At 38.8% G+C, this 25,664-nt stretch overlaps 1 protein-coding gene across 50 annotated transcripts in view; it reads right to left on the bottom strand.

Annotated features, from left to right (window-relative positions):
• SETD5 (SET domain containing 5) overlaps window positions 1-25,664 on the bottom strand; it is an 83,307-nt gene that overhangs the window by 21,911 nt on the left and 35,732 nt on the right. For 6 of the 50 annotated variants that reach the window (XM_045384748.2, XM_045384746.2, XM_045384757.2 and 3 more), the window contains 16 exons: window positions 22,851-23,043; window positions 22,472-22,577; window positions 21,937-22,145; window positions 21,540-21,598; window positions 20,526-20,704; window positions 19,552-19,590; window positions 15,795-16,037; window positions 14,729-14,877; window positions 14,226-14,343; window positions 13,077-13,186; window positions 11,238-11,490; window positions 10,802-10,885; window positions 9,542-9,799; window positions 8,519-8,839; window positions 7,899-8,141; window positions 2,388-2,517 (listed from right to left, as the gene is read on the bottom strand). In XM_045384748.2, the coding sequence (XP_045240683.1) occupies window positions 2,388-2,517; window positions 7,899-8,141; window positions 8,519-8,839; window positions 9,542-9,799; window positions 10,802-10,885; window positions 11,238-11,490; window positions 13,077-13,186; window positions 14,226-14,343; window positions 14,729-14,877; window positions 15,795-16,037; window positions 19,552-19,590; window positions 20,526-20,704; window positions 21,540-21,598; window positions 21,937-22,145; window positions 22,472-22,577; window positions 22,851-22,942 (2,593 nt within the window). In that variant the 5' untranslated portion in view covers window positions 22,943-23,043. Of the gene's footprint in view, window positions 1-2,153; window positions 2,251-2,387; window positions 2,518-6,937; window positions 7,051-7,898; window positions 8,142-8,518; window positions 8,840-9,541; window positions 9,800-10,801; window positions 10,886-11,237; window positions 11,491-13,076; window positions 13,187-14,225; window positions 14,344-14,728; window positions 14,878-15,794; window positions 16,038-19,551; window positions 19,591-20,525; window positions 20,705-21,539; window positions 21,599-21,791; window positions 21,833-21,936; window positions 22,146-22,240; window positions 22,378-22,471; window positions 22,578-22,850; window positions 23,044-25,664 lie in introns of all 50 variants that reach the window. The other 44 variants (XM_074032789.1, XM_074032785.1, XM_074032792.1 and 41 more) reach the window with 22 other exon arrangements.

Genomic DNA, 25,664 nt, shown 5'->3' with positions numbered 1-25,664 from the left:
CCTGACCTCAGATGATCTGCCTGCCTTGGCCTCCCAAAGTGCTAGGATTACAGATGTAAGCCACCACGCCTGGCCTCAGAGACTTTTAGTAACATGATATAGTTAGTAAAGGGGACAGCTGGTTTTCAAATAAAGGTCTGTTTGATTCTCTCTATTATAGAAATCCTTTCTCCTTTCTTAATATCTCTTTGGTATTCTTGAAAAAAAAAAACAAAAACAAAAACAAAAACAAAAGAGCCAACAAATAAAAATAATTCCTCAGAATTTATGCTAATTTTGTAGCAATATAACTTGCGCATTTGACAGCTGCTTGATTTTTAAAATCAAATATTTTCCTATGTTGCTCTTTAAGGGCAAGGTGTGTCCTGTGAATGTTTCTCACTGTTAGACTAGGGCAGAAGCTCAACAACAACAAAAAAGGCTGGTGACTAGGAATCCTCATTTCCTTCTATCCAGGACATGTAATAACAAAGACACTTTTCCTATAATCCTTTGCTAGTCAGGATGTGAACTGCTATACAATCTCCTGTTCCCGACCTTAACTATACACATGCATTAACATACACACCATAAAGATACACAAACATGATAGTCTATTTCAGCTAAGTTATACTCTTACTACACCTTAAAAGCTGTTAAAAAAGAAATAATATAAATGGAAATCTGGTACCAAGATTTCTTTATAGTATCTTATTTGACTAAATCTCCCTAATCTTTGGTGAATACCAGAAGAAAATATTTTAAATAAACAGTATAATTTATCCTTCAGATAAATGGAATTTTATTATCCTGATACACAGGTGGTAACTTATGAGGTATAATCTAATCTAGAGACAGAAGAATAAACCAAATCCATAATTTAAAAAACGGCAATTCACAGCCGGGCGTGGTGGCTCATGCCTGTAATCCCAGCACTTTGGGAAGCCGAGGTGGGCGGATCACCTGACGTCAGGAGTTCAAGACTAGCCTGGCCAACATGGTGAAACCCGTCCCTACTCAAAATACAAAAATTTGCCGGGTGAGCAGGCGGGTGCCTATAATCCCAGTTACTTGGGAGGCTGAGGCAGGGAGAATTGCTTGATTCTCCATCTCAAAAAAAAAAAAAAAAAAAAAAGGCAATTCACATTTTCCGAAATAAAATCTAAAAAGAAGTAAAATCCAAATGAAATAAGAACTTTAATAAAAGTTCTGATTTTAGTTGCAATATCTGCTATTAAAAAATTATCTAATTAAATTCAAGTTCATTACATTTATTCAGCATGTTGGTAAACAGGAACAATGAGGTGGTTTTTTTATGAAAATCTGAAATATTCTGTTTGTTGCAACCTGAAAGGTTGCTTTAGCATCTAATTTACTTTGGTATTTTGACTGTCTAATATTTAAAAAACTGATTTAGAGACAAAGTTATGAAAATCACAAAGAACTTTTCAATTAAGCTGATAGTTGCAGGAGAAACTGTGGTAAAAAGATTGTCACAAAATACATTAAGATATCACAAGTGCTTTCAATTAGATCCTTTGCAAGTCACTGTGAAAACCAATGGACCAGATGATTTTTCATTGACATCTAGTTTAAAAATGCACAAGGACTTTAGATTTAAAGCTGTCTGAAATTTTTTTTGTTTTTGAGACGGAGTTTTGTTCTGGTCGCCTAGGGTGGAGTGCAGTGGCATGATCTCGGCTCACTGTAACCTCCACCTCCTGGGTTCAAGCAATTCTCCACTGCCTCAGCCTCCCGAGTAGCTTTAGGGAGGGATTACAGGCACCTGCCACCACACCCAGCTAATTTTTGTATTTTTGGTAGAGACGGGGTTTCACCATGTTGGCCAGGTTGGTCTCAAACTCCTGACCTCAGGGGAGCCTCCCATCTTGGCCTCCCAAAGTGCTGGGATTACAGGTGCGAGCCACAGCGCCCAGCTGTTCTTTTAAAAATTGTATGCTAATTATATAAGCCCCTTTGAAAACAATCAATTGATAATAATTTCTCACTTATTTCATTCATCCCCTGCTCCCTCAACCATGTCCCACCCAACTTAATCACTTAGAATTTTAATTCTTTCCTGAACATTAGTGTTCCACCACTTTCTTGCCCTTTCCCCATCTTATAAATATGAATATAAATTTCCTAAACTTACTACTTTAAATGTATCTAACCTTTTTTATAACCATTTCTGCTGTTATCTGTACACTGTCTAGTCCTTCTTTGTCGTCCTGGGAAAACTGATCCCTGACTTGAGATCTCTCTCTTCCTCTGTAAAGACAGATGTAAAGTAACTATTTAGAAAACATGCCATTTCTTTTTGTTATCAGAAGTACTCATACTGAAATTTTTTATGCAGACCTGAAACAATCATTGGTCATATATTCAGAAAGGTTTTATATACGTACCTGCGTTGTCTTTGCAGATACTGGAAGAGCTACTATTCTCATTACTTTGGTATAGGTGCTGAGTTCTAGTCTCTTGGGGTACAGATGATGTTTGAGTCATTCCTTCTTCTAAGGCTTGTTTTATCCAGCGCTATAATTGGAAAAGAACCAGAGAATTATCAATAATTATTTAAAACCATTTAGTAAACCTGTTTTAAATGTACATCAACTGGTGAGTGATACAATTCAACACACTAATTCAGTTACACAGTCAAGCATTTTATTGTCTTGTGTCTCAGCATATTGGAACATTGTCCTATCAATTCCTTTTAACTGACAGAATTGAGGAAAACTGGATTACATATAATGAGATCCCATCAAAAGACAAAAACCAATAAAAAATGATTACATCTTTTCATACTGTTTGGGATGGTGTAAAACGGCAAGACTTGGGAAGATATCTTAACATTTATTTAGGAGAGACTCTGATCGTATAGAATAAAACTAACACATAAAATAAGTGCCTAGAAGGAAGATAAAGATCTCTTAAAAGTTGTCTGCCCTGTGCTGGAGACAAGTGAAGAGGTAATAAAAAAGATTCATAGGAAGACTTTGGATGAGGATTAACAGCTCTTCACTACAGGTACCAAAAGGTTTATCTCAAATGAAATAATCTATGGGATCCCCTCTCCAACAAGTAGTTTGGTTAAATTATGCATGAGTAATGCAAATCACAAAATGAACTTCTGTAGACATAAAAAAAGGGAAAAAGTCAAAAAGAAGACCTATCAGTCACAAGTTTTTGGTAGTAAAGATTAGAATAATAAATTGACGAGAAATAAATTTAGACGAGATAGTAAGCCTGCAAAGATTAGGATAGTAAGATTATGCATCCTGTGGAAGACAGAAAATTTCTTACCTGTAATTGTGTTCTCTTAAGATATACAGTTGTAGGTTGCTCACCACTCTGTGGCTCTCCTGCCCTGACATAAGACAGATCGAATTTTGATAAACATCAATTTCTGAGTAAGACCCTCCCCCAACAGGAAGAGCAAAGGTGAATTATTATAATTTATACCTTTAGAGAACATGTATTACAGGTAAGTAAATATTCTCTTCACCAAAGAGAGCAATTCTTATAGATTTTCCCTCTTAGAAACCTAGGAAATAATCCATAAAAATTTTACCAAAAAAAAAAAAAAAAAAACAAAAAAAAAACAAACTTACACCATACAAATGTCATTGTGGCTGGCCAAATGAAAGCAAAACTAATACTGTAAACATTTGGAAGGAAGAGTGAACAAGTGTATAAAAAAGAGCTCTCAATGGTAATTTGAATTCATCACATAAACATTTTAGGATACAACCAGGTCTCTGAAAAGCAAACACAAAAACAAAATCAAAAACCCCCAAGAACGAACTCTCTTAGATACAGAATATTGATGTAAAGATGAACTGTCAGAACCAAACATATAAGCCTTAAAGCTTAGAAGAGAACTTAGAAGTCATCTTGTCCAAAGCACTCATTTTATAAATGGAAAAATTAGGCTCAGGAGTGAAAAATCTTTTGTTATAGCCACCTTTAAGTTTTTCTTTTCAAAGCAGAAAACAGACTCATTTGGGGTCAGTGAGCTTTCCTATATGACTAATTTTTTAATATTTCAGGGTCTAGTAGATGTACTCATAAAAGAATTTACATTCTGGATCTGATGACTACAAAAAGGGAACATAAAACCAGGAGTATTCTAGAAGAAAGATGCTACCATGGTTAGCTATGAGGTGAAACACAGCAAATACGATCAAACCTACTTCTTCAGGTTCTGTTGTATAATTTTACAATATTTCAGGACTCATATAAAAAAGGAACATGGACATTTGTTTGTATCTAACAAGATACAATTAACCTCATGGATAATAAGTTAATTTTAAATGCAGCTACTCAGCAAGTTGTTAAAATCAAAAGAACATTTCTCCCTTCTCTGAAACTCTGTATTAAAGTATATTGCAAAAGAGTTTTCTGGAAGGCTCAAAGACGGATAAATGTTTTAAAAGTCTCATTATTATGGGGAAAGAACAAGGAAGTAATACAGGTTTTGGAGTCTAAAAGCCCTGGCTTGACACTTGGCTGTAAGGCTGGGCTCAGTGACTCATATCTGTAATCCCAGCAGAATGGGAGGCCAAGGTGGGCAGACTCCTTGAGCTCAAGAGTTTGAGATCAGCCTAGGCAACATAGCAAAACCCTGTCGCTCCAAAAAATATGAATATTAGCCAGGCATATGGGTGTGCCTGTGGTCCCAGCTACACGGGAGGCTGAGGTAGGAGGACCACTTGAGCCCAGGAGGTCAAGGCTGCAGTGAGTCTGTGATGATGCTACTGCACTCCAGCCTGGACAACAGTGAGACCCTGTGAGCCCTCACTACCCCCAACCAAAAGAAATTTGGCTCTTGTCACTAGCTGCCTCACTTTGGGCAAGTTACCAAACATTTCTGAGACAAAGCTTCTGGATATATAAATTTAGGAAAATGATTCCAATTTCATGAATAGTAAGTGAGACAATATACGTGAAGAAAGCTTATAGTACAGGACTGAACACTCAGCAGGTTTTCAACGAGTCCTGGTTCAACTAAATTTCAATGTTATGTTTGGAGATTTACAGATAATGCTCCAGTGTATAAAATGAAATATTAATATGAATGTAAAGCAGTGTTTCATTATCAGTCAGAATGGTTTTTCTAAGAAGTCTGGAGACCAAATGCCCTATACACATTGTGTTTAGAAGAGGAGTTTAGAGAGAACAAGGTAAAACACTACCGAAAGCCTTGTTGGCCACTTATAAATGTTTTTAAAATAACAGCTGAGGATCTAAAAAATGATATACTATAAAATGCTTTTTAAAAACTATGATTCAATTTAGAAACTCCAGGGATATCATAAAATGGTCTGTCAAATACTTGAATTCCTCCTCTTTTCAGAAGTAGCAAAATAATAATGATAAAAATAAAAATAAACAGTATAAGAATCTGAGTACAACTATACAGATACAACTTTAATTTGTCCTACACTGGTAAGTTTTTAACTTACGAGGCCAGGCCCTCACCTCTTTAGTGAGATATGAAACAGTGAGCCTATGACCCTATTAGAAATATACATTGTTCTAAATAATCCCATAGAGGGCTGTTTTTCTCACCTATCTGATTAACTTATATTCTGAGGGATTTTCTGAATTTTATTATAATTTTGTTGAATAATGAAAATGTTCTTAGGTTCTGCATTAGATAAGACCTCTTTAACCAATCTAAGAACTCTTCTTCACTGCCATAAAGCCAAGTTCAATTCTAGCTAAGACATTCAATTTCATTGTATTTTGCCTCATAAAAAGCTGTATTTTAAAAAATAGACTCTTTATATGTGAACAGCACACAATAAAGCAATGATTTAAACTTAAACAGTTTTTAAAGACCCTATTTAAATAGTCTTGTTATGATAATTTTTTAATTTTTTTTTTGAGACAGAGTCTGGCTCTGTCGCCCAGGCTGGAGTGCGGTGGCCGGATCTCAGCTCACTGCAAGCTCCGCCTCCCGGGTTTACGCCATTCTCCTGCCTCAGCCTCCCGAGTAGCTGGGACTACAGGCGCCGCCACCTCGCCCGGCTAGTTTTTTGTATTTTTTAGTAGAGACGGGGTTTCACCGTGTTAGCCAGGATGGCCTCGATCTCCTGACCTCGTGATCCGCCCGCCTCAGCCTCCCAAAGTGCTGGGATTACAGGCTTGAGCCACCGCGCCCGGCAATAGTCTTGTTATGAAAATCCTGTGTACGCAGCCTAAACTCTTCCTAAAGAACCTTATCTAACCATGACACATAGATAAAAGTGCTTGAGTAGAGCCTGTATAAATGAGATTAAGGATAGTCAGATACATTTGGAGAATATAACACAGAGTTGTGTTAAATGGAATTTCTATCTGTTGTCTGTAGAATTTTAAGGATGTGCTATAGATAGAAGTATAAAAGCAGAACCAGGTTAAAAAAGCTTAAAGAAATGCATTTTCTACCAGATTTGAAGTTACGGTCCTAGACACATGTTTTTGGTTTTTATAAGTCTCTGCTAGTTGGAAAAGATGGAAACAGAAAGACTGCAACCCAGCATTAGAATTATCAAGAAGGAATTTCAATTCAAGAGCCTAGTTCATATTATTTGCAGCTCAGATTTCATTACTAATCTGTACTAAATAATCACCTACACTCCTAAAAGGACTAAAATAGGAGATTGTATGACCTGGCTTGGTAAGACGCTTCAACAGTTCTTTAGGAATTCTTCTACTAGGGTTTCCCCGAACAAACCAATGAGTGATTCCAATACTTAGGTAAGATGTGCAGTTAGGAAAAGACTTTCTGCAATGTGCTGCTCATTCAGCAGTAGCGTCCTTCCTTTTTGCAGATTCCTATTGCCCTCCTCCCCTCCATATCCCACACCACTTTGGCTCATCTTTCATGCCCCTCTCCCCCCGAGAAATAATTTCTGTTCTTTGGGGAAAGAGAAAAGCTTTAAGTTTGGAGGAGTCAGGGAAGACCTGCCTGGAGTTGGAGACTTCATCACATCAAATAATCTATATGCAGCATCCTCATGTACGTGATGCCAGTGGAGGAGGGCAATGGCAGACACTGAGGAAGGCAGCCTGAATCCAGATCTGAGGATAAGAGAAAAGGGTGTTCCAGGGAACAGACTCTACCTCAAAGGAAGACCAAATGAAAGGGTGTCCTACACTTCTAGAAACATGGAAAACAACATCATAGATCTGAGGGAGTGATCTATTCCTAAGAGACACCTTTGGAAAATATGCAGGGCTTCTGGGGATTAAGAAAGAGCATTCCAAAACAACACCAAACGCTACTGCCACTAGATCCAAAAACAGTAAGTAACTAGAAAGAGGAGAAAGAGGCAGAAACAGAGAGGGAGAGACAGTCTTTTAGGGTAGATTCCATATTCTCTGGGAATAAACAGTCCGACTTGTCATTTGATCAAGGAACAGGAATTATGCCAATTACAATAGGATTTTTCCTCTAATTTCCTTCAAGTGATGATAGTGGATAATAGTGGTTCAATTGATTCAAAACACAATTTAATTACTTTTCATTTATGCAACAGTGTTCTAGAGGACCCAGGGCCTAATCTTACAATCATCATAAATGGACATGTTAACCCATACTACAAGAGCACACACAAAATATATCCATCCCTACCCAGTCATCCACTGCTGTGTGCTCTCCCTCAGGAACCTCAAAGGTTCTCAGAAGAGACATCAGTGACCAGTCACAAATCTGAGCACCAAAAATGCAGTATATTCATTCCACCATAGTCTCACAGACTCTTGAAGAATCAGTATTTATGGCTGAACAACTAATTCATTATAAACTCACATGGGCAGAGTGGCTATTACAGAACATGTTATTTATGTCATGATGACAGGAATCTTAGGCTTAAAAAAAAAAAGCACACACACACAAACACAACACACACACAAAAACACAGACATACCTTCTTACAGGAGCTGAATGTGCCATCAGGCAGAAGGGGCCTTCGACGTCTCTCAGGGATAAAGGGTGAGCCAAAGCGAATGTAGTGTTTGGGGGTGGTGCAAATTAATGGGGAATGGATAAGACCTGGTAACATGTTTAGGGTCGTTGCCAGTACAGTTGGATCCGTCGTGATACGTAAAGGGCACTCAACAGGGCACTCTTGCTTCTCTGCTTTGTCATTCAACCATTCTGTAACTAGATACTAACGTAAAAAAGAGATCATTAATTTATAAATCAACAGGTAGCAGTGTAGTTCATAAAGACAAATGTCATCTAGAAACTAGGACAGAGGGAGATGCAGCAGCTACAGTATGAATTGGGCAACCAGAACACAAGGATATCTTCCTTCACCCTCTCCACGTCCACTAAGAGAGGAATAATTTCACCTATCAATGATTTAAGCTGACTAAAAATAAGGAAACAGGTAGCAGGATGGCTCCAGCCTTTTGTGTCAAAGCATTTTAGAACTTTCAATCTAATAATATTGAGATTAGTTTCTTCTGGGGATTATAGGTCCTCTCATTTCACTAAGACAGCCCTTGCCAGACTGGACTTATAAAAGATGTATTTGTGACTCACCTTTTTGGTTTTGGGGTATTTAGATGCAGCACGGTTGACATGGGATCCAGTAATTGACACCACAGTTGGGTCAGACCCTGTTAATGGCCTGTTTTCTCCTGAACTGTCTATACTTCCAGCTTCAGTAGGAGTTACTAAACTGTTACTTCCTCCCTCTTCTAAGGCAGCTTGTGACAATTCTGCCTGCTGTGCATTGGCCTGTTTCTGACGCTTTAGTCTTTGGGCTGAACTGGTCCTGTACCGAGAAATTCGACTCTTCGGCCGGGGCCTAGAAGGCTTTGCTGGAGGTGGCCTGGGGACTGGTTTTTCTGCAGCAATATCCTGTAGCAATAGCAGGGTCAGATGTTTACCAAAAATGTTTTATCAGCAAACAGTCTAGTTTCCTATTCACGTTAAGCATTCAGAATGTCTACTGATGAAAACTATAAGGATTAGAAACACTAATTTAAAATGTAATTCTTGGCCAGGCGCTGTGGCTCACGCCTGTAATCCCAGCACTTTGGGAGGCTAAGACGGGTGGATCACAAGGTCAGGAGATCAAGACCATCCTGGCTAACACGGTGAAACTCCGTGTCTACTAAAAATACAAAAAAATTAGCTGAGCGTACTGGTGAGCGCCTGTAGTCCCAGCTACTCGGGAGGCTGAGGCAGGAGAATGGTGTCAACCCAGGAGGCGGAGCTTGCAGTGAGCCGAGATCGCACCACTGCACTCCAGCCTGGGTGACAGTGCGAGACTCCATCTCAAAAAAAAAAAAAAAAAAAAAAAAGAAAGTAATTCTTAAATGCAAAAATGTATACACTTAAATGAGCTAAAGAGGCTAGGGACAAACGTTTGGGTTATTTCTATTTCTAATAAGCATTTATAAAATAGGCCAATGAAATGGTTCCAGTTACACAGTTAATGGCCTTATTTATTGTGATAGAGCGAAGATGAAAAAACTGATTTTAAAAATTCCAAAAATTCGGTAATTGACATTAGCAAAGGTAAGGATGTCTAAGCTCTGAAGTCTTTTCAACTCTTACCCCTGCTTGGGAAGACCTCCGGGTATTCACACCAACACTCTGTGGGGTGCTTGGGATGGTAACATTTGAAGCAGAGTTGCTAACTTCAGATTCAGGGGCTTCAGTTTTTGTTTCTTCACCAACAGGAGTCTCTGAAGTGGTTGTATTAATCTCTACATCAGAGTTGCTCTGTTCCAAAGGCTGATCTCGCCGCTTCTTTCTTTTCTCTAAGTTTTCAAAAGCATGCATGATGGCTTCTACTTTTCTATCTTCCCTGGTCTAGAAAGAAATAGTATTGGTGTAGAAGAAAGCTTCAAATGAGGACGAGGGGACAGCCTTTATAAAAGTATTTTTAATGGAAATTTATAGAAATTCATTCAACTACCGGTAAGATGACACATGTAACTTGGAAAACACAAGAAAAAACTAAAAATAAAATATTTCATTTTAAATGTGGGGAATAGTTGTAAATAAAGGCAAAGTCAAACATAAACTTTTCAAAAAGGGTCAATTATTTTGAAACTTTTTACTACGAAAACAGGATGGGTGCGGTGGCTCATGTCTATAATCCCAGTACTTTGGGATGGGTGTGGTGGCTCATGTCTATAATCCCGAGGTGGGAAGATCACGAGGTCAGGAGATTGAGACCGTCTTGGCCAACATGGTGAAACTCCATCTCCACTACAATACAAAAAATTAGCCAGGTACGGTGGCACATGCCTGCAATCCCAGCTACTTGGGAGGCTGAGGCAAGGGAACCGCTTGAACCTGGGAGGCAGGGGTTGCGGTGAGCTGAGATTGCGCCACTGCACTCCAGCCTGGCGAAAAAGCAAGACTCGGTCTTAAAAAACAAAACAAAACAAAACACTCATCAAATCAGGGTCATAAACACACAGGATTGGTTTCAGCATAAAAGCAGAAAATTTTAGTTCATATGACTAAAAGGGTTTAAAAAAAATTCAAAACTCACACAAACCTAGAAAACTCCTAATTCAGAGCAAACCAACTATAATACATTTTGATTCTGACTAGCCAATTTTTCGGAAACCAGACTGTTATAAAAAAAACTTCTTAAAACCATCACTAGATAATAATCACTAGAAAACTACTGTGTGTATAAAGAAAAATAAATCAAAGAATTATAATAAAATCTTTATTATGAAAAAGCCCAAATTATAACCTCCAGGTCAAATCAATGAGATGATACAAAGTTAAGAGAACAGAAGAACATGATGGAGGTAGCAGGAATAAGAAGGAGCAAAGGAATGTCACAGTACTCACCCTCCTGCTATGAGCTAGGTTCTCCTGGTCATCTATAACCTCTTCTTTCTCTTCTTCTGGTTTTTCTTCTGGATTGTCTACTTCCTTTAAGATAGAGGCAATATTCAGCTGTACTCAAGCTCTGAGAAAAAATCAATCTGTTTTATTCTGGTAGCTTAAAACTCTCTATAACAATCTCTAATGCTTTCAAGTGTTAACTCATGTGAGGCCACATAGTAAACATAAATGATAAACCCTATTCTCTGGTACAAAACCAGCAAAGGATGTTTTTGACTTTGTAAAACAGAAAGAAATGAATGAACACAATACACCCACATTGATATAAAGGGCATTAAGTGTTACTATAGCTCCCCTACTTAAACCATGTGGCAACTCAGGTTCCTCTTCCTTCAGAGGACTGATGACATAGCATCATCATTTGACCAGGGGCGATTACCTCATGATCACTGGATACAGTTACTTTTTCTGGAACTTCTTGTGATTGCTGGTCATTATTCTCCTCTGGAGCCTCATTCTGCTGCTCCATCTCTAGCTCTTTCCGTCGTGCTTTTCTACGTCTAGTCTCTGCTCCAATGGTGGGCAGGCTTGGAGGAGGTGGTGGGAGTGGCAGTTCTGTAGCATTAGGATTCCTTTTTTGTATAGGACAATTCCGGTTTCCCTTGTGACAGGCACAGTCCACTTTATAATTACTGCTCCAAAGAAACAACCAAAATGCCTGTTTCAGTACCCTTGAAATTCAGTTACATTATCCATTTACCCTCTCAAAATATCAGCACAGTAATTTCCTCTGATACGATCTCTGAATAAGTTAAACAGAGAAATCAGAGAGTCCTATACTTTTGTTTTTCTTTTTATCGAAGATGGAGTCTCACTTTGTCATCCAGGCTGGAGTGCAGTGGTGCATCACAGCTCACTGTAACCTCTGCTTCCTGGGCTCCAGTGATCCTATTACCTCAGCCTCCTGAGTAGCTGGAACTACATGCCCAGCTAATTTTTTTTATTTTCGGCAGAGATGGGGTTTTGCCTTTTTGTCGAGGCTGGTCTCGAACTCCTGGGCTCAAGTGATCCTCGAGCCTTAGCCTCCCAAAGTGCTGGGATTATAGGTATGAGTCACCGCGCCTGACGTAACACTTTCAATATTCTGTCTTTCTCTCTGTAACCCCAATTCTACTCCATGGTCAGTGGGAAAAAAAAGAAAACCCTCCCTAAATCCAATCCCCCCAGTGGTTTATTAGCTATTTAGTAGGCAATGAATCAAGGATAAAGGCTGATGTGGCCATACTCATCTTGTGCCCACCATTACATGTCCTCACTTTTACCTACTAATTCCCTACTTCTTAAAACCTTTTCTTTTCATTTTCCTTGATGAATTAAGCAGAACATCTTTTTTCTTATACCTGGGCCAAACATCACGTTACCACATAACCTCTATTTTGCCCCAAATGACCAAGGAACAAAAAGCATATACTTCATAAAATCCACCACATATTCATGTATGAATTGCCATTTATGGTTTTCTGCACTGTCATATACAGCTAGATAACATGGTTTCTGTGGATAGGGTGGATCTTTAAATCCCACTCCTAGCTTTATAAGGGTATAATTGACAAATTTAAAGTAGAGATAACACATTAAATTCTATTTTTTTTTTTAAATGGAGTCTCCCTCTGTTGCCAGGTTGGAGTGCAGTGGCGCGATCTTGGCTCACTACAGCCTCTGTCTCCCAGGTTCAAGTGATTCTCCTGCCTCAGCCTCTCGAGTGGCTGGGACTACAGGCACGTGCCACCACGCCTGGCTAATTTTTGTATTTTTAGTAGAGACAAGGTTTCATTGTTGGCCAGGAAGGTCTTGATCTCCTGACCTCGTGATCCGCCCACCTCAGCCTTCCGAAGTGCTGGGATTACAGGCATGAGCCGCTGTGCCTGGCCTAAATTCCCATTTTACATGGTCCCTGACATAAGTACTCAGTGCATAACAACAGGATGCTATTATAATTTCCAGGAGTGTCTCATACATATATATCCATTTTGCTATTCTTGCTAAAAAGGCGTAAGTGAAAATACTTTTGTCAGGAAACTTGTGAGCAGTATCATGTAAGGTATCCATATCTCTAAAAAAAAAAATCTTGTCTTTTCCAATTTCTAGGCAGAAAACTCATTAGTCATGGAAAGATTAAGTAAACAAAGGAAAAGGCAAGAAACAAAGCAGACTAGAGTGAACAGCTTAATATATAAGACAAGGACATTCATGTTAGGAAAGGTTTTTGAGATCTTACCAGTTACTATACTCATAATCAAATGCTATGGTGACCTCAGCATCCTTGGTGATGGCAGACACAGCATAGATGCACAGGTGAATCATCCCATCTGCAATCATGTGTCGCACCTGTGTGAAAAGGCATCTGGTTGGATTTTTCACAAAGACCATGAACTTTCCGTAACAGAAAAAAACCATACTTTCCATTTTAGAGTTATGGTAATCTTTATTTAACTCAATCTTTTTATCTGAAACTATTATACTGTACTGGCTTGAAAATTTATGATACTTCTTGAAATACGTGGAGAAACCTTGAGATGTTAGAAATCAGGGTAAAAATCTCTACTTTCACATCTTTTTTTTTTTTTTTTGGAGATGAAGTCTTGCTCTGTTGCTCAGGCTGGAGTGGAGAGGCGCGATCTTGGCTCACCGCAACCTCTGCCTCCCGGGTTCAAGCAATTCTCCTGTGTCAGCGTCTTGAGTAGCTGGGAATACAGGCACATGCCACCATGCCCAGTTGATTTTTGTATTTTTTTTTTTTAGTAGAGACGGGGTTTCACCATGTTGGCCAGGCTGGTCTCGAACTCCTGACCTTGTGATCTGCCCGCCTCAGCCTTCCAAAGTGCTGGGATTACAGGCATGAGCCACCGCGCCCAGCCGCTTTCACATCTTATAGCTGTTTCTAGCTCCACCAGAGAATTAAAATTCCTTAGCCAGTAAGTAAAGCTCTGTGGATTTTCTTGCTTTATTTGATGTGGCTGCTCTGAGTAATGAATTCTAGAAATGCCTAGATCCTCTCATAGAACACTACTTACTAAAATCTAAAGAAGCTACAACCAAATAACTTAGTTAGGCCTGATGACATCTACTTACACCGTATGGCAATTTCTTTAATACAACTACACTTGATTTTCTTATTCAGTCTAGCTTTCTCCTTAGCAAATGCTAACTTGCTCTTTTCTATTTCTGCCTTCTCTAAAGAAAATTCTTCCCTTGCTCCCATTTTCTCAGTATAAAAGCACCATTACTTTTGTTTTTCACCTCTCACAATGAAATATCACGACTATTATCTACAGACCTTTATCTGAGTGAAGTTTTCACACTGTTTCTTCAGTAAGCTTGTCATTTGATGGTTCCAGTCAAAGGGAAGTTGCTACAGATATCTTACCTCTGCATTTGGTGTACATGATCTTCTGATGAACCGAGCATCATTACCGAAAGTACGGGCATCCACACACATCTCTACACCATTGAATTTTGAGTAGAAGAGCACAAAGGGGTATGGTCTAGGGATATAATTAAAATTCCTGTAATTCTCAACACAAAAAAGAAGGCCACCCCATGACTCCAAATATGAAGCATATGCTGAGAGAAGCAGCAGCAGTCTTTTACAATGCCTAAACTTGGAAAACATCACATGCTTGTCTGCTTTTGATTAAAGAACAAGCACAAAGCAAGGAATGCTTGGCTTGGAAAGGAGTTGTCACCACTTTATACATTAAACAATTTGTAGATTTACTTGTACTTCTCTACAAATAGCAGACAGGCGTGAGCTTATCTGAGTTGTGATTTTTTTTCTCCCAAGAGCATCCTATCAAACAGAATGATTTTTACAACACCGGTCAACCAGGTCCACCTTAGCCCTCACTGCTCAATGAATGATGTTCTTACTTTTTGAAGAAATGCCCATTGACCTCAAATTGCTGTCGTAACATGACTTTCCCACGATACTCTATTATAAGAGTGTCCAAAGCCAAATCTCTTGCAGCCCTCAGGATCTTCCGGTGCTTTTGAACACGAGTGACTCTTCCCAGCTGTAACTGAATAAAACCAGAGCAGTAACATTAAACAACAGCAAGAACACCTTACCAGACACTCAAATTATTTCATAATTAAGGAAAACATGCTAACATTTTCAGGTTTTATCTGTATATGTTATTTAGATCAATGATGAGAAATTTTAAAATGTGACAAAAGCTCAATTTTTCTAAGAGACATGCTACATCTAGTGAAACTGCCTCCCCAGAAAAGGCAACATAAAAAACCCAAAAAACAAACAAAAACAAAACAAAACAAAAAACACAAAAAACCATGATTAAAATTTCAGTGACTCTATCTCTAATAAAGTTGAGAAAGAACATGCTTAACTTTCTATAAATCTTAGATAATTCCTACCTAGGTTATACAAAATTTCCCATACTAAGTCATCTTTTTTTTTTTTTTTTTTAAAGAGACAGGGTCTCACTCTGTCACCCAGGCTGGAGTGCAGTGGTGCAGCAATCATAACTTACTATAACCTCAAATTCATTCAAGTGATCCTTCCACCTCAGCCTCCCCAGTAGCTGGGACTTACAGGTGTGTACCATCACAATGGCTAACTTTTAAATTTTTTTGTAAAGAGAGGGTCTCACTATGTTGTACAGGCTGGTCTTGAACTGCTGGCCTCAAGCAATCCTCCCACCTTGGCTTCTTGCCAAAATGTTGTATTCTAGGAGTGAGCCACTGCACACAGCCTCAATTCATCTATTTTTTATTAATAAAGGTAGTTTAAAAATATGTATCCAGATAGTTTCCAGTTAATATAACCTACTTTTGGTTACGTATGATCAACACCTGTCTAATCTGTTATTCTATGGCCTTGTACATTTGGAAGGAACAGTAATTCCAATCCATTACCCTCTTTCTGGGTTCTTAAAATTTCAGATACTTAGAGAGTCTTCAACCCTTTGGTGCTTACCTGCATTTGGGAACCAATAACTGTGTTATTACAGGCCAATTCAGTCTTATTAATAGTGTCTAAAATAGTAGGTTTGCCCACAAATTCCTTGCTAGAATGTAGGTGTTGTTCAAGGGCGTTCTGTACATCTGCACTGTACTGATTAGTGAAAGCTTCTTCATACTGGTCAGTCCATAGTCTTATCCGATTTTCCCAGCCCTCAGTTGTATTCTCATCTAAATTCTGTGCTTCAGAGGGAGAATTCTGTAGAAAACAAATTCAGGGAGGTTAGTAAAGTCCATGCATAAATAGGGGGTTGGGAATGGGGCTGGGACAAGTTGGGGTTCCAGAGAAAACCTATCACTTGGCAACTGATGTGGCATAAAAGAGTAATGGACTGGGAGTCAGAGGATCTGGTTTCTATCATGCTTTTGTTACCAATGAGAGGTGAGACCTTGAACGACTTCTTTAAACGGGGAAGCTCAGTTTCTCCATTTATAAAGTAAGAAATTAATTGGGATCATAGTTTTACCCCATCACTGTGATTTTATGACCATTTTAAAGTCATAAAAATCAATTTTCTTACCAAAAGACTGACATCAAGTTCATAAGAAAATCTTCATAAAAATGAACAGTAGAGACCTCACATTTACCACTGCTTAAATTTTTCATACTCACTCTGTGTTGGTGTTAGCCCAAACTGGTTTTCTGACTGTTCTCCAGGAGAATGAATGTTTTTGTGTCACTATTTTCATAATTCATGTTCTTTCTAAACCTACGTGACCTTAATCAGTCAATCTCATCAATCCAATCATAATCTTACTGCCCGTATAAAAAGTTATTATTTGAGTATATCTTTCTAACACCCTATTTTCAACATTTTAAATTACCACATTCTAAATAATCTGAAGAGGTGAAGTGAGGGTGGAGGAGTAGGTAGGGAGAATACAGAAAATGTCTAAGAGGTACTTTGCTATACTCCTCTAGGAAAACCATTGCCCTCTATGGTGACAGTATTGAGAAAAGATTACAACTCAGGAACAGCTTCCTAGGCAGACAGTGCCTGAGCTACAAAGACAAAGCTTAAGCCCAATACATGCTCTCCTCCATGGTGTTCAAGACTTAAGTGCCATCAGAAAACAAAACAAACACTGACAGTAATGATATCATGCTAGTGATTAGAAGGAAAAGACACTGTAGTACCAAAGCTACTTGAAAATCCATGTCCACATTAAACTTGCAAACAGGTACAACAAAATTAAATATACTTTCCATGAATGGCACAGAAAACACGGATGCTTATCATCACACTTTCTTTTGCCACTTTTGCATCACTGTTGCTGACTGATTATTGTCTACTATCCTTTCTGCAAGGAACAGGAGTATGGAAGAAAAAAAAAATCAACACTATTGTTTCCACATTTCTTACTAGAGTCCAAAAGACTGAAAAATAAACAGAGGGATCTAAAGAAACACCTAAGGCCAACATACTGACAATCAGAGTATCACCTGCTTGACATCAGTAGCAGTTATGCAAAAGAATAGTGCAAAACCTTAGGCTTAACGGAGCTTACAGACTGGGGGATTGGCAGTGTTCAAACAATATTCCCAGCTTTAAGTAGCAATCATTAAACTTATGACTTGGTAAGTGTACTGTATTCTGGAAGCCTCTGTCACAGTATTTGCCACTGTTTACTAATCTCACTGTGTGTTTACTCTGCTGTCCCATCCTTCAAGGCATTAGAGACTCTACCTCAGCTGGGTTTAGAGCAGTGGTTCTCAATTGAGGGAAATTTTGCACCCAGGTGACATTTGGTAATATCTGAAGACATTTTTGATAATCTCAACTGAGTGTATGAGTGTTACTGGCATCTAGTGGGTAGACACCAGGGATTCTGTTCACATCTTGAAAGCACAGAACAGTCCCTTCCACAACACAGATTTGGTCCAAACTGTCAGCAGTGTCAAGACTGAGAAACCCTGATTTACAATTAAGTCTTCAGTAGGGAAGCTGCTCTTGACACTGGGATTAAAAATCCAAATGATATTTTTTTTCTAATTCTTACGGCTCCCACCTGGATCACTGGAGGAGTTTTAAACTAGTAATTCTGAGCATAAAATTTATAACTCAACTTAGAATTAAAAGACTCAAAATGACTAGTAATTTTTTTTTTTTCTGTCTAAATTTTAACACACCTATGAGGCTGTCAACCTCTCAAAACTGAAAGCAAAGTATGGGGTTTATGTGCAGTTTTCTGGTAGAGCCAGTCTATAGCTTTCAAAAGGTTTTGAGCTTCTGGAGATGAGTTATGATACTTGCTTGATGAGAGAAAAGCATTTAGTAGCCAGGATTAGGGCTATTATCCGCCTCCAAAGTCTATTTAAAAGGCCCCTCTCTAAGCAAATGAGACAAAAATAAAGGGGCAGCTAAAGCAAACTTGGCCACTTGCAGGAGACAGATCCAGCAAAGAAATGATTAATTTGTCTTCCAAGACACATCCCAGGCCTCTGATGCCAGGCCTCTGATGGTCTCCCAACACTTTCACAGGTATGTGCAAGTCTGTTTATAGATATTAAGTGAGGTCTTCGAACTTTAGGTAAAGTGCTACCTGTAATCTTTGCTAACACCAGTCACATTGGTGCCGCACATAAAGCAATCCTAAAAAAGCTTATCCTTACTGAATTTTTTTTTTTGAGATGGAGTCTTGCTCTGTTGCCCAGGCTGGAGTGGCGTGATCTCGGCTCACTACAACCGCCGCCTCCTGGGTTCAAGTGATTCTCCTGCCTCAGCCTCCCAAGTAGCTGGGACTACAGGTGCCTGCCACCATGCCTGGCTAATTTTGGTATTTTTAGTAGAGATGGGGTTTCACCATGTTGGCTAAGCTGGTCTTGAATTCCCGACCTCAGGTGATCAACTTGCCTTGGTCTTCCAAAGTGCTAGGATTACAGGTATGAGCCACTGAGCCTGGCCTTACAAAATATTTTAATGTTTATGCCCTATAACTCTCAATAGGAAAGAGCCTGCTTTTGTATCATTTAAGAATATAAATACTTATAAACTCGAATTTAATTCTAATTAAATGCTTTGAAGCCCTCAGTAATAATTTGGGAGGTATGTTTTCCTCCTATATATATATACACATAGGTAAAGGAGGATACCAGACAGCATAATCAAATCTCCTTTTGGCAAACTGTTTTTAATCAACCAGCACCTAACAGTTCTTTTAAACCATTCCACATAATTGCTCTATTCTCCAAGTTCTTTACAAAGTCATACCTCATAAACTCTTTTATTTGATATCTTAAGAAACATGCTAGCATTATCTAAGTCTTTTCCACCAAACAGATATGCTATGAGAAAAGAGTAATTCTTATCAGTAATACAAGCTTTCTGCAATTAAAGCCCACACAGTGCTAGGGTAGATGCACAAGAGATCCTATATCATTACCAGAAAACTCCACTCCTAAGGTTGAGTTCAATCACAGTGACAGAACATACCAGCCTCATGTTGTTTGGAAAAATGTCACTTACTCCCTACAAAAGCAATGCATGAAAAACCAATCAATGAAGGCTGATTACAGAAAGGGAAAATATTTCAGAAAATGGCCAAGAAAATCTACTTTGGAGAAAAGCTCTATGAAAACTGAATGGCAACAACTACAAACTAATGAAAAGCAGACTCCAAGATTCCCAGACCATCAATGTCAAGAAAGAAGCTGACCAAAATGCAAGATCACAGTGAAGTAAAACACAGCATCAGCGAAGATTACCCCTTACCTTCATCCGCAAGGACTTCCGGGATCCCTCTCGAAATGCCTATCCCAAGGAGGAAAACAAGTAGAACAAACAAAACTTGGTACCAAGAATGACAGTTATACCTATCTGAGACTAAAACTAAGGCACAAACTAGTGTTCTATTCTGTCCCCGTTTCTCTAGGTAAAAAATACAATGGAATTCCCCAAACTATTATCAAGAATAGGGGTAGCTCAAGGCCAATGAACTCTGAGACTAATTTTAATACTTTCTACTGTGAAGCTAGGTAATTAACAGGGAAGAGCATGGGTCTCTTAAATCCTATATGCACTTCAGATACTAAGAGAAAAAGTAAATAAAAAAACTTTAAAGTTGCAGATTTACCAGTTTTGCAACTAAGAAGGAAACAAAGACCAATCCCCTTAACAAGGGGTGAACAAGTCACCTAGAAGCAACAAAGTTGCTGTGATGGGGAAGAAAGAACACAAACCAGAAGAAGTTTCTCCCGGAGACTTTTTAGCTGAGAATACAGGAAAGTGACCATGACACTGAGGAAGCCTAGAGCATTCAAGAGATGTTTCCTGATTTTTATTTTTTTTGAAACAAGGAAAAACAATCAACCCAAAGACATGAGGCATGTAACCAGGACAAGAATTTCAGACTGTACTTTGGGGTTGAAAGGTGGGGAGATACTGTACGGATAGTGGAAGCCTAGACTTGAGGCTGCAACACATATGGGCTTGTGCCAGGTAGGGCTGGAATTTCATACCTGGGATGGGGGCTGGAGTAGAAGAAACTTTGAGCCAGTGGTGATGATATGGTGTGGCAGAAGAGAGGTTGGTCTACATGTATATAACACAGATTAGCTGATTTTTGCAAGTAGAACAAAAGTGGCCCTTCAAATACCTGGATCAAACTTCTTAAAAGAATTTTGGTGCATTCTTGCTCCAAAATTTGAGCTATTTCAGACACTTATATTTATTTTTACCCTACATACCTTGATTTTCTTCGTCTTTGGTGCTGCACGACCCTTTTCTGGACTCTTTTTCCGCTTCTTGGGTTTGGTTCTTCTAACAGTTAAGGTGATGCTTGTAGGTGTGTGCTGTGTTGCCGTATACAACACAGTGGAAGGAGAAAGCTCCTCATCCCAGCTTTCTGTTGCACTGCTATCCCCACCTGAAAAACGATGATTTATTAGTTCAGGTACTAATAGCCTCAAAAGTACATTAAAAGTAGCTTATTGTTTTAGGTGTGCACCACATGCAGTAAGTCATTACTTACATTATTAACTCTCATTATCTGTAAAGCAACATTAGGTACCCATCTTCCTTATGAAAACAAGATTCTATGTGATTGGCATTAAGCATATAAACCCTATTCCTCATGGTGTCTATTTCTCCCCTTGTATTCAGTCTCTAAGCTTCACTGACTCAATCTATAACAATTTGAGACTGGCTAATTTTTAAAAGAGGGATCCATGTTTTTGGTGTTCACAAGGAATACTTTGCTGCAGGGCTAAAATGTTCCCAATACATTTCGTTTACAATGAGAGAACTATACAGTGGTCTTGAGAGGACTTCTATCTCTTTCTGTGAAAAGAGCTGGCTGGGGGACCATAGGAACTTATAAGAGGGGTCTTTTTTTTTTTTTGAGATGGAGTTTTGCTCTTGTTGCTTAGGCTGGAGTGCAATGGTGCAATCTCGGCTCATGGCAACCTCTGCCTCCCGGGTTCAAGCGATTCTCCTGCCTCAGCCTCCCGAGTAGCTGGGATTACAGGCATGCGCCACCACATCTGGCTATTTTGGATTTTTAGTAGAGATGGGGTTTCTCCATGTTGGTCAGGCTGGTCTCAAACTCCCGACCTCAGGTGATCCACCCGCTTTGGCCTCCCAAAGTGCTGGGATTACAGGCGTGATCAATTGCACCGGGCCAAGAGGGGTTCTTAAAATGAACATTCAGATCACAGAATATTTATATGTCAAACTGTGGACCTAATCCATCTTCCGCTCACCTGATATGTTGTCCTGCTTCCGCCGATGAAGTCTAATAACCTTCCCCCTGCTCATTCCCCTAAAGAGGGAAAATAAACTTAAAGTAGTCCTTTCAACAGCATGCATCACATCATAGCACACATGGGCGAAGTGTCTCTGCATATGCTACCCCCTCCCTCCCACCTACCAAATGTTTCCAGGACATTAAATTTCATATCAAATTCAATAGCTTTAACATCAATCTCTCATTCCTTGTTGTCAGCAATTCTCACCTAGTGCAGAGAATTCGAGCCAAGGAGCACTAAGGAATCATCTACATTAACAAACACAAGAAAGAATACTTTGAGCTTTTCCCTACTTGTAAGAAACCCTAATCCCAGCAACCCAGACTTAAATTTAGATGGAACAGGATCTTACCTGCACTTGTCACAGTTGAGAAGGAAGCCATCCTGAGAAAGACCACAAGGACACCAGGTAGGTACAGTCTCTCCTTCAGAGTTCGGGCTGTCTCCACAGCGTTCCTCTACGGGCGACGGCAGGCCATTCAGGTCAGAACGAGGGATGATCGTCTGGACAGGGGGAGAAGCAGGAGGTGTCGGAGGAGGAGGGGCTCCGTAATTATGATCCTGAAAATAAGATTTTTTAAATCAACAGTGTCCAAACACTGGCCCCTCTCTCCCCTAAAGTATGGTACATATGGAAAGAAAGAAGAAAGTAGTACCCTTCGTTTTTTGGCTTCAACCAGGAAAGTGATAAAACAAAATGCCAAGGTCAACTGGGACATAAAAACAAGAACAATGATGCAGGGCTAGACGTCCGCTGGAGTCAGGGAAGTGCAAAAGGGGCAACTTCGTCATGCTGCATATAAACATTTCAAGAAAGTCACAATGTATAAGAATGGATTACACTCCAGGAAGATCACTGTTCTGGAGAGAAACAAATGCATACTCACAGCATAAGGCAGTCCTCGACACCCATGCCTCTGAGTGGTCCCATAATTATGAGTGGAATACACGCTCTTCTCATTAACTGCTGGACTAGCCTCCACAGATTCAGGGCTGCACAAAGGCGAAAAGCAATGCATGATAGCATAACACCTAATCTTCCCTTAAACTAACTTCATTTCCCATTCTAACCCCTCCTCTTTCCACAACCACTAGCCACTAGGATAAGAGAAAGAACTCAGTGAAACAATCTTATTAACATAACTAAGCCTATAAATAACAGTAGGAGTGTTATTAAATGTGGATTTGTGTGAAGCCAGTACAGGCAGATGTCTGAAGGCAGGCACCTGAGATACAAGGTGTCCCTAATGACAAACACAAACGTACCAGCTGAGCGGGGAGTTTCCCCTAGAGAAGCCACTCTGGGCTGGTTTAGACTCAGAACTATTCTTCTTAATTGGATCTCTTAATACTTCCATGAAACCTCACATGACATTTGCAGTGAGTGAGATGATGAAAGTGCCTTCTGCACTGCCCCAGGGACCAGGCCCTCTTCCATTCACTACCAAGACAGGATACCCTGAAGAAAGTACAGGTAAAAACAATGGCATCTTATATTTATCATACCTCTCATCTTGACGAACCCCCAACACCTTTCAAATATTAGAGTAATAATTTCTCATCCACCAATGACATGCAAGCATATTAAGGACAAAATTATTTATCAGCTGCATGATAATACCATAGAACTTCAAAATAAAAACTAAACTAGAAAGTTATGTTAGTCTAGTGACAAATAATAACAACAGTAATGGCCACCATTGTGAACTGCCCATTATTTGTTAGGTGCTTTATATATCTATTAATTCAATTTCAGCAACCACTAAACATGGTATATACCCCATTTTTACAGAGGGGGAAGATGTGGTGGTGAGATTACATGACTTCCCCAAGGTTACATATTGACACAGCTAAGATTTGAAACAAAGTCTGTCTGACTCCAAAGTCTATGCTCTTTCCGCTATAGAAATGAGGATGACATTTAGTCCTTTAAAGAAAATTATTTGAGACCTTTATTAACCAGGCTTAGTGAGAAGCTCGGTTTAGTATCTTTTTGTACCCTTTGTGAGTAGAAAATAAACTATTCAAGCACAATGTATTATTGTAGAATTATACATGTATTCAAACTTAGAAAATTAACATAAGCCTTTACAATAAAAAGGCTTTGATGGCAAATGATAAAATTCAGGTTTATGGGAAGCAAGAACTTCAACTTTGATTGTTACCTGGTTAGGTTTTAGGGAATACTGAAGGATAATTCAAAAATAAAAAGTTTGTACAGCTTTGCAGAATAGAATAGTAATTTGTAATTTATACTAATTAGAACACAGATTCACAAATTAGAAACTCCGATGATTGGTATAACACAAACTTAGAGATTAATGGGTCTTTCAGGGAGTCAAATAATGCATATTGTTTGCTTGAAATAACAGACATTTTTTCCTGCTTAGAGATATACAATATATAGTATGGCAGGAATAAGTGTGCAGTTCAATGTGGTGCAATGTCAATTGAGAAGTGAGGGATCAAAGAAAATTCTGAGATGTGTATCCAACTCACCCAGTTATATGCTCCAAAACTGTGAGAAGGGATCTTATTAATAACAGCAAAGGAAATTTCTAGGTGAAGAAGAACTTTAGACAGAGGAAAGTATTCTCTGTTAGTGAGGTGCATGCATTTTATTACTTAAAAGTGTCTGCAAGATGGGAACAGGGGGAGGGGTACATCAAGAATGCAGGTCAGTATTCTTGAGAAAAAGATGATCTGAACATGGCTCACTGAGAGGCAATCATCTCTGAGTATTAGGAAACAGGTGGGGTTTCCTAAATGAAACCAAAGGCAGACAAGAAATAATAAAATGAAGGTATAATTTAGTTTCTATGATGGACAGTTAAAAGAAAGTAATAAATTTATACAACATTGTTAATTTACTAGGTACATTATTAAACAAGTATTCCAAAAGCTGTATATATTTTATATAGATTTTGTACCACTGAACACATGGAGTGAAACATGATAGCTGTTTATTAGGAATGGATTTTTTTGGGGGGTGGGGACAGGAAAAAGGAAAGTTGCATGAAATCAAAGATGGCCATGGAGATGGAGCTATGCTGGTTGTATCTTACCCATCTCCAAACGGGTAAATATGAACATATGCACTTCATGTGCAAGTCTAGGGAATAAAAATAAAATGTATATTGTGGAGGTTAAAAGGCCATCGTATTGCACAATACTTTCTAGTTAAGCACAGCATTGAATATATTGCTGTGCATGCCAAATCTAAAATTTAAACTCTTCTGATGAAGAAACTCTGCAATTTCCATATTGGATTGATTAAATACATAGTTAGACATTGACAGGTAACTATAAGATTTCCTAAAACATTCCTTGATATATATACTAGTTTTTATATTTAAAAATATGAATTAAAAATTTGGAATGGAATTACATCTCTTTAGCAGGCAAACACTTTATGCAAATCTAATTACAGCCTTTCTTCTCCTATCACTGAATTGGACACATACACAGAAACCAGGCTCACAACAGATATACTCCATCAACTGTGTTCTAAGTACAACATGCAACCCAGTTGCTATCATGCCATTTCTTGGAAAATGCCTGAAATTCTGTAATGGCAGAATTGGAAGTTCAGAAAAATCTTTGCTTCACTTGTTACATCTACAAAATTTCCTACAAACACACACAAAAATAAATGCATAGTGCATACAGTTGCCATAGGATTTAAAATCCTATGAAGTCTAGGTCTAGTTAAGTATGCTGCACTTAATACCAGGTTTAATCTTAAAGTGCCCAGGACAGTGAAATAGGCATGATGAAACATTAATAAATATTAATAATTTAACAGAATGGTACGTAGCTAGTCATTGACATTCTTTCCCTTTGTAGAAATGCGTAACTATGTAGCCAGTTACGACTACAGTATCAGAAATCTGTCTGGAGATCATGAATGAAAATGTTTCAGGAAATCCTAGAATACGCTGGTGTTAACAGAGACAGTGCAGTCACATTTGTAGACCAGAAGTATTTTTATTTCTGAAATTACTCCTGGACTCCCTAGCAGTATTTGCGGGCAGTCATGTCTATACTTTGGGGAAAACACCAATTGTAAGATTAACTGCT

The sequence above is a fragment of the Macaca fascicularis genome, chromosome 2 (genome assembly GCF_037993035.2).
Source record: "Macaca fascicularis isolate 582-1 chromosome 2, T2T-MFA8v1.1".
Classification (NCBI taxonomy): Eukaryota; Metazoa; Chordata; class Mammalia; order Primates; family Cercopithecidae; genus Macaca; species Macaca fascicularis.
This window is presented reverse-complemented; position numbering and strand designations above follow the sequence as displayed.